The 9,510-nt window shown below is 34.8% G+C and overlaps 1 protein-coding gene across 1 annotated transcript in view; it reads right to left on the bottom strand.

Moving 5' to 3' along the window:
- The window catches only part of LOC117109865 (broad substrate specificity ATP-binding cassette transporter ABCG2-like), a 19,763-nt gene extending 10,837 nt beyond the window's left edge, over positions 1-8,926 (bottom strand). Inside the window, exons 1-4 of the mRNA XM_033252311.1 lie at positions 7,480-8,926; positions 3,060-3,119; positions 1,806-1,920; positions 1,150-1,302 (exon numbers count right to left, since the gene is read on the bottom strand). Coding sequence (XP_033108202.1) covers positions 1,150-1,302; positions 1,806-1,920; positions 3,060-3,119; positions 7,480-7,829 — 678 coding nt within the window. The 5' untranslated portion in view covers positions 7,830-8,926. The remainder of the gene's footprint in view (positions 1-1,149; positions 1,303-1,805; positions 1,921-3,059; positions 3,120-7,479) is intronic.
- Positions 8,927-9,510: the final 584 nt, after the last annotated feature.

Here is a 9,510-nt window from a genome sequence, read left to right as displayed (position 1 = left end):
AAGTACAAATGTTTTGATAGTATATTATTGAAAATGAAACTATTGACAACGCACGCATTACAAATGCACGTTTCTTTACTATAATTTTGATTTCCATTGTCTTCGTTCGTATTACATTTCCACAATCTGAAGAGATATGCGACCCATCAAATTTATTTCGCGACCTAAACACTGGGTCGAGACCCATAGGTTGCGGAACGGTGGCTTAGGGAATTCCCCTATCACTTCAAAGGCCCCGTCAATGGACCTTTCCGCTAAGCCCCGCCCCTTGGATATTGTTGCTAAGGTCCCACAAGACGCGTACGACAGTGTTAAAACATACGCAAACACGTGCGTTTGTGAGACAACACGTGTGTTTGTGAGACGCGCGCGTATTCCTAGCGCTGTTCTGATTAGTCAGTTAAGTTTGATTGACACTCCGGAAAGGTCTATTAATCTTGCAGTGGGGTTCTTTCGCACATAGCTACGCCGCTGCCGAAAGCTGTCGGCGATAGCGTGTAGCGATTGTATGGAAACCAGGCATTATTGACGTTTTGATGAAACTTCTATAATTGTATGCCTACTTGTTTTCATTTTGAATTTGAGCAACAACCAAAGCAAATTCCATTTTTCATATTTTAATATTGATTTTTCAATACAGTATTTTTATCAGATCAGCCGTGTATAGGCCTATGGAAATTTTAAATTTTAAATTTGAAGCGCAGAGACAATGAAGTTATCTGCACAACATGTGACAAAACTCTCAATTCTAGGGCGCAGTATGCAGGGGCGGATCCAGAAATGTCCAAAAGGGGGGGCCGAAAGGGGGGCCGAAAGTTGGGCTGATTGAGACAACACTGTTGTAGGGGGTCCGGGGCATGGCCCCGCGAAATTTTAGTGTTCTAGACGCCCGAACATAACATTTGAGGCATTCTGGGCTATCATTTTTTTCTTTTTCTCTCTTTTTTTCTTCTTTTTTTCTTTTTTTTACCTCCCAAAAGGGGGGGCCGGGGCCGGGCCGGCCCCCCCCCTAAATCCGCCCCTGGTATGGCCCGAATCTACGTTGGTCAGAGAACATAGGACAATCACGGATGAGTGAATCCGTTCTACGTTCACATCGTCGCTCAAACTGAAGGATCTCTAACATTGACGATATGTTAAATAACAAACCAGTGTGTCTGAGCATCTTTCTAGTCCTAACTCCTTTATAACATCATCAACTCTCGTTTCCCTTTCTTTGGTTGTTAACGAACTCGGAAGTCGCAGAGCAGCAGAAAACGCTAGGTTTTCACGTACTGAAAGTGTTCCCATAACAACGTCATCCTGAAAAGATACACATTAGAAAAAGTATGTTATTGTTATTATGAAAATTTATGAAAATTGTATATTTTTTCTTTTTATTTCCTTAGCTATCTAAATATTATATATATAAAAAATAATTGCCCGACTGTTTTGGTTATTATGTGCAGACGGCCGAACAGCGAGTCCATCTCGCCTCTGTATGCGCGCTTGACGACGAAGCACCGTTTGCTGTATCGGTGGCAGTATGAACGAATATATATTGAAAACGATGCGTTGCGGTTGCACTCGCGTTCCGGCCTCTATGGAATCGAGTCAGACGTCCGCCGGCTGTTAAATAAAGCCGAACAAATAATTTCGTAGTCTGAACTGCGCATGCCCGTATCCAAGTTCAATTGACATTAACCTTTGTGGTGTGTATGTGTGTATTATGTTCATGTAGATTGACCTTGATATGGGCATGCGCAGTTCAGACTACGAAATGGCTTATTAAATGCATATACATGAAATCAATGTTTCCAAGTCACCTGAACAACGTATCCAGAAACGAGCCTAAAGTTAGATGGTCGCTGATTTCCATCAATAAGGACGGTACCCATTAGGCCTCGTCTGTCTTTTCGGTCAGCTAGAACATCTAAGAGACTATGAATAAAAACATACGGTAACAAATGCACAAATACTATTGTATTTATACAACTGTGATGTGAATGAAGATAACGCTCTATTCGCAGCAACTATAGGTGACATAAGAAAAGGAATATGGTCATGCATATTTTGTAATATGAAAATGAATTACATTAAGGAGATGTGTGTGCCATGGCGATTGAATGTTTTACATATAACAATTACAGGTTATGTGTAAAAGGAAGGGATTTTTTGAATGAGGCAAACGTAGAGTACTTCATACATTGAGTTGGTGTTATATTATTAATCGATACTATATAGGGTCTGTTTAAACCCAGTTCTCATGGGGGTGTGTTGTCGTATATCCTGGGAATGCAAATAAATAATAAAAATACCCTTGAAAAGCCCAAACCATTATAAAAGGCCAACTAATTGTATATAATACAATGCTATTTACACTGCGGATTTCAAGTTGTATTGTGCAAAGTATTATGCTTGTAACCAAACAAACGGTGCTGTGTATTTCTCATATAGTTTGACGACCTCATTATACAACTGTGTATTAGTTTTTATAATGTGCTTCAACGGAGTTATATAAAACAAAATCATAATTAACTGGGATAAATTCCATGTTAATAGTCAATACTATAATCGTTATAAAATATTGTTTGAAGCAAGCATTAATATATTATAATCGATATATTCACTTCATTCTCCTTTTGTTCATAAGGTAAAGACTGACACACACACACGGCAGCATCGTTTGTTTACTTCAATTGTTAAAAGATTATATTTACATAATTTATAGTGACATATGGTTAAGGCTACATTCGGGAAATATGGTTAAATAAACAGGTTTATCATAGATAGTCTAACAGCAGATTATGAATAATGTTTTGTATACACTCAAGACATTAAAGTAAACATATATTTTGAAAACCACACTGCCTCGAAATTAATCATGACTCCAAGTTGAGAGATATACAGGGCCTACTTTACTATATATTAAAAAAAAAAATGTGTTGAGTCTATAGTTAAGAAGCATAGAAATATAGCTTAACAATAGTATATATTATTCATATATTATGAAGATCTGCAAGACATCACACGGATGAGTATTGTCTTTCTCTGTGTTTTTAATAATCTTTCGTACTTACGAGGTTTTACCGCTGCCCGTCGGCCCAAGAATAGCATTCATTCCTGGCTTGAAAATACCACTGAAAAGTTAGAAGATTACAAAATCAACAACACATTCAATAAAAAAAAAATACAATGAATAAGACGTGTTTGGATTAAAGAAAAATAAACACTTTGGTAGTCGTAGATTTTACAAGTTATTTGAGCGCTATTACAGGCTAATAGTTTTCCAGCCAGTCAAAGGTAATAAACTGGTTCTTAATTAATGTGTTTAAAGGGCCAAAATATTTTTAGAGTTGAGTTTTCAGAGCACTGTTATTGGTACACCAAGTTTTTATTAAACATGTAAAACTAAGTGCAAACACTATTGACAAAATACACTGAACAGAACAAACAGAGTCATAAAGTATAAGTATATAGGCCTATATTCTATTTATGGCCTATTATATTTGATCATTTTTATAACATCTCCAAGCTGCTTTTCCGTAAAGCTGTTAGTGCACATGACATGACATGATATTTATATATTTATTTATATTTATATATTATTTGTATGTGTGTGTGTGTGTATGTATGTGTCAATATAACACAAAGGTCAATAGGCCTATAACAAAGTTTTTATTAACTATGTAAAATTAAATGCAAACACTATTCGCGAAATACAATGAACAAAACAAACAGAGAGACAAAACTTGACAAGACAGGTATATGTCGATATTCTATTTATGACCTATTATAGCTGGGTCATTCCCTGTCAACTCAACAAATAGGACGCTGGGTACCGTCTCAGATTTTCTTGAAATTCGGATATAATATAATATATATCAGGAGACTTCGTCTAACGAACAAACCCAAAATTTTATTTGCCAATTCCAAGTCGTTTAGAACTTACGGTCATTTGAAATTTCGGGGTCATACTCCTTTTTAGCTCTCAATTATGACTATCAACCGAGACGGTACCCAACCAAGATTTACTGAAAATTTGTTGAGTTGCCAAGGAATGACCCGGCCCAGCTTGTCATTCGATAATATTAATGTGATTTTCCGTAAAGTTGTCAGTGCACATGACCCAGGGGCTGAATTTTTGTCTTTACTTAGTTAAAAATGTATTCATCGAATGATTATAACGTTGTGCGCTATACAAGCCAAAATTATTATTATTATTAATTTGTTTTAAGTATTTTTTGTTATTATTTTGTTTTTGTTTTTTCTCGAGGGCCAAAGTAAATCAATCTGCGGGCCAAATCTGGCCGCGGGCCACCTATTAAGAACCAGGGATAAATGGCTATGAATGTGGGCATGTGGGACTTGTACCATTCATATTACCGTAGATCGGGTGCGTGAAACAATGACGTCAAAACAGTTACGAGATTTGGAAGTAATCAGCAAGAAAATGTGTTAATTTTGCCAACAAAAAAACACAAAAAAACCACACACACATCCACACACACACATAGGATAACGAAATCAAGTCCTTATGTCGCGGATGTTCCTCGTTGGTGGTAACTCCAACATGTGTGAAAATCATAGACAGAGAAAAGCACAAAACGGCATTATTTTAGTAGTACAGTGTGATGGCTTTTGAAGAAGCGAAGCAGAGTTTTTACGTCGAGGAAAAAACGTTTAGAAAATTCTTAGAGCTTTTGCGTTCCGTCAAATTTCTGGCATTCAATTTAATAGGGTATGGAACATATTGAAATTAAAAACTTGTGTTTCTTTTGAATTATGAAATTGAAAGTTTTCTTTAATTTCTCAAATATTTCATACAAATAATGTTAATTTGTACCAGTTCTATTTTTGAGTTGTTTGGTGCCTGAATATTTGTGTTTAATAATAATAATAATAATAGTTGGATTTGTAGAGCGCATCATGCGAAAAAGCCTCTATGCGCTTGGTGATTGAGCTCTTAGAGTTGGACATTTTGAGAAATAAATGTACATGAATTGAACAAATGTAAACTAGATAGGCATATGCAGCCACTGCTTCTGAAAGTATAATCAAACAATTATGGTTGAACCTTATTTTACTGAAACAAAAAAAAAGAAGCTATGTAATGTGTTTTACTACAAAGAAGCTGGTTGCTAGTTGTTAATAATAAATACATAACAAAACAATTAAATCAATTCATTAGCCAGCGTTCAGTATAATTTATTTGCAAAACTACTTCTACATCATTAAAATATATTGGAATGTCAGTTTCTATTAGATATTTATTTGTTATTAGACAACTACATAAGCCTCTAGGCCTATTTAGTGCCTATGCTAGTTGAAACAACGCATAGAAACATTTTCTAAAAAGTTTAAAGCTGATAAACGAAATATAACATTTTAATTAAATTAGTTAAGTGAATGTATCCAAATTGACCATATTTAATTTTCCTTTTTAACACAGGTTGGGATTTTAATTTAATTATTTAATATTGTAGCTCATTCAATAGACTTGGTCCATTAAATACTGTATATTCAAACGTTATATGGGCCATGGGGGAATATGTTGTAGGAAATGAGAGTTTGAAGACTAAAGTAATAGGTAGGATTAATAATGGCTAGGCCTCCACAATCGTGAAGGTACCTGTCCGTCTTGCAATATGAATAATGGTGTTTATTTATGATCGCCCTCCTTAACTTTAAACCGGGCCATTTTAACTTTGTCAAACGAGAATGCGACTGGTTTGGTATTAACCTATTAAACTTGTGTTAACCAGAAGGGAATTTACAATTCTGTGAATTATTTTTAAACATAATTATAACACATATTTCATGTCGGGCTGTCCATTGTATGTATGCTTAGCATCTAATAAATTATTTTATTCCAGACAGTTGTTATAATATTTAATCGTTTCACGTATTTTCACTTTTGCAGCTGGTATATGCCAACATAAATATATCTTAAATACTGACCCTCTATCCTGGCATAGTAGTGACAAAAATATACGCGTTTTGAGTGACCTAAAACATAGAACAAAGAACTCAAATAGGCCTATCTTGTTTAAAATGAGGTATAGTTATCTATAATTTATACCTCCATGGTTATAACCCATGGTGGAAGCTACCGGGGTGCCCAGCATGTTGCCGAACGGACTGCTTGAGTACACCATAGAGAAAATAGAACTCTATATGAGTACACATGGGTGGCAGTGATGCTGTTTTCGGTATCGGGGCCAGTACTCCATTTGAAGAAAACACCGCGTTATTTAGTATTTTTAAACTAATGTTTTAGGTAGTTTAAGGTTTTGAAGACTGTTGTGTCGTTGCGCCATGAGCATCTTCTTAGAAGGATACCGGTACCATCGGAAACAAATTTCCAGTATTACTATTAATTATCATTATTAGTACTTGTAATATTATAGTTTAAATAAGGGACGAAATTTTACAAATTGTATATTATCAAATCTCAAAATGTTCAATTTAAACGCTGACAAATACTACAAGAATTTCTAATATTATACGTATCTGAGTATAGGCCTATATATATATATATATACATATATATACATATACATATATACATATATATACATATACATATATATACACATACATATATATACACATACATATATATACACATACATATATATACACATACATATATATACACATATATATATATACACATATATATATATATACACATATATATATATACACATATATATATATACACATATATATATATATATACACATATATATATATACACATATATATATATACACACATATATATATACACACATATATATATATACACAATCATTTGTGTTCCACGTGTGTTCCGACAGAATATCGGAACACACGTGGTATATATGTATATAATGACATTTTCTTCCTCTATTGTGTTACATTAATGAATATTTTCTTAAATATTCAGAAAATGGAGAGAGCGCGTATATCTTACAAACTGCATTGTTTTCCTTTCCTTTTCAATGGTATAAGGCCTATATATTTCCATGGATATGAATTCCGAAATAAAGAGAAAATGAAATAAAATGTGAATGAATCGATTATAATTAATTCACTCATTGAGCGTAGATGAAATAGACAAGTATGAGTTATGCAGTGAGAAAAGCATACATGATTTATTTATTTTAACAATCTTTAAATCAAATAAAATGTAAAAAAAAAAATCATATTCTTAATTTACAGAAAATGAAATAATTCAAAATAATATATATGATACCGGTGCCTAATGAGATAATCATATGCACATGTAAGAAAATAATATACACAGGTGAGAATCCAAGTCGTGATACCAAAATGAGATACATCCACATGAAACACAGGTGACGTATATGGAGTGCGCTATCGCTTAGCACTCAATAGACGTAAAAGAAAGGCATTGGTATGCATCATGCACAGTTTCGAGCTTAGCCTATTATATTTTGCTTACACCATGCTTAAAGGTAGGCACAATAAGTAAGTTTGTGTTGTTACTCACCTTATAGACTTCAATATGACTTTCGTTTCTTTCTTTCCATCGACCTTAACAGGTACAATATAGTTGATGTCGTGAAATGAGAGTGTCGATCCCACATGATCTCCAAATCTATGTTTTCGAGATAACTCACTGACCGGACCATCCATCGTCACATTTTCCCCATTGGCAGTCTGTGGGAGCACGGAGGATACAGGGTCAGATTCAAAATTGGTTCTAGTAGCATTTCCATTTTGATCAGCGCATTGCACTTCTTCGCTTATGTTCACGTTAGGCTCCCCATTACCATTAGGAGTTTTCACAACTGTTGACACTTCTTCACCAACGGCATAAGCAACATTGATGTTCGCCATTCTGACCAATAGGATGTAGGCCTATCAGTTCTGAATACAACACAACCTGTGTGTAGGCCTACTATGTATATCGATTATTTTTCGTTGTTGTATTCACTGAGTCTGATATAAAACGCAAAAACGTAGTATTTATACATCCATGGTAATTCTTACAATGATGACCCGGAAAAGGCTTTATTAAAATGAACTACGCCAGCATGGAATTGCGTACTTAATCCAATTTAACTTTAGGCGATAAATACCTCTTTTGTTATTGGTGCACGGAACTTACGTGTGCTTTGAAATGAACAATAGATTCTGACCCGCTTCAGTGAGCTACAAGTTCGTCAACATCAACATATTGTCCCTAGTTAAAACCGGAATGAACGCAATTACGATTATTATATCGGTGAAAGTTCATTTTTATATCGGTGGAAGTTCATTTTTATATCGGTGAAAGTTCATGTTTTGTGTATGCTTCATCATCCGTTCACACTTTACTAAGTTAAACTGTTTCCAAAGGACACCGTTTTATTCAAAGAGCCTATTTAACGCTTACCATATGTGATATAAACCCGTGATTTTCCCGTATATGTTTATGAAATGATATCATTATGTCCAATTGGCAATAGAGACCGAAGAATCAGTTAAGAGCTATTTCCTCAACATTTAAATTTATTATTCGCCCTTTACAATTTATATGCTTACACCTATGTAGAGAATTTTACTTCCGTCTTGTATTTCCGAGACTCATTTTATCATCAACTTGAACTATTTATTTAACTGTATTTATGTTAGAATTATAAACGTAGTCTCGTATGTTGTGGGCTATAGTCATGTATATTGATATTTCTCGCTAATGCGAAAAAGCCAACGACCTGTGTTCGATTCCTGGTATGTAGCATTTTTTTTATGTATTTATCTCATAATTTCAATAATTAGTTATATATATACACACTTAAGATAATTACTAAACGTATATATAGGACAATAATAAGCAAAACGTGATAAAATACTGTATAATAAAATTCTGGTACTGTAAGTAGTCTACTACGATGTATGCAATCAATAGGATAAATATAGCGAGGTCGCGATCGTTGTACCCCAGTATGAAAGATCCTATTCCTGACGTTGGCGGCGCTGTTGCAAATTAGGCCAAATAAAATGGTGTATGCTAAGGAAAAATCCATATGTTGTGGTTGAGATGTTTCTTGTATACTATGTGGTGTTGTGAGGGTCCAGTGGCTATTCCAGGAGCCTCGGAGTTTCAGCCATGTGTATCCCGTACCTAAGATTACGTAGTCAATCATTTATTTAATGTATTTATAGGCCGAATTACCTTGGTTAGATTTTTTGGCTGCTTCCGGTTGGGGGAGCACCCCTTTCGCCACTCCAGTAATTCATAAGAATCACTAGCACCAACTGAAAAAAGATGATACAAATACCATTCATTTTAGCCAGGCCTATTATTCTACCAGTATTTTGTTATAATGCCACGGAAATGTTTCGTAGGATGAACTGGAATTATTACTTGCAGTGGCGTATCTAGAAGTCTTAAAATGGGGGAGTTGATGGGTGGGGGGATGGGGTGCGAAGGTAAAGTGGAGAGCCTGATGATCAGTTGAAGAGCGCTAATTCGCAAAATAAGGTGATTTTAGGTGATTCCCCCAAAATCTAATTTCTGTCTCTTATACACATCTAG

The sequence above is a fragment of the Anneissia japonica genome, unplaced genomic scaffold, assembly GCF_011630105.1.
Source record: "Anneissia japonica isolate Jap-2015-1 unplaced genomic scaffold, ASM1163010v1 scaffold585_len4108843_cov191, whole genome shotgun sequence".
In the NCBI taxonomy this organism is placed as follows: Eukaryota; Metazoa; Echinodermata; class Crinoidea; order Comatulida; family Comatulidae; genus Anneissia; species Anneissia japonica.
Note: the sequence above shows the minus strand (reverse complement) of the source record. Positions and strands in the feature narration are given on the sequence as shown.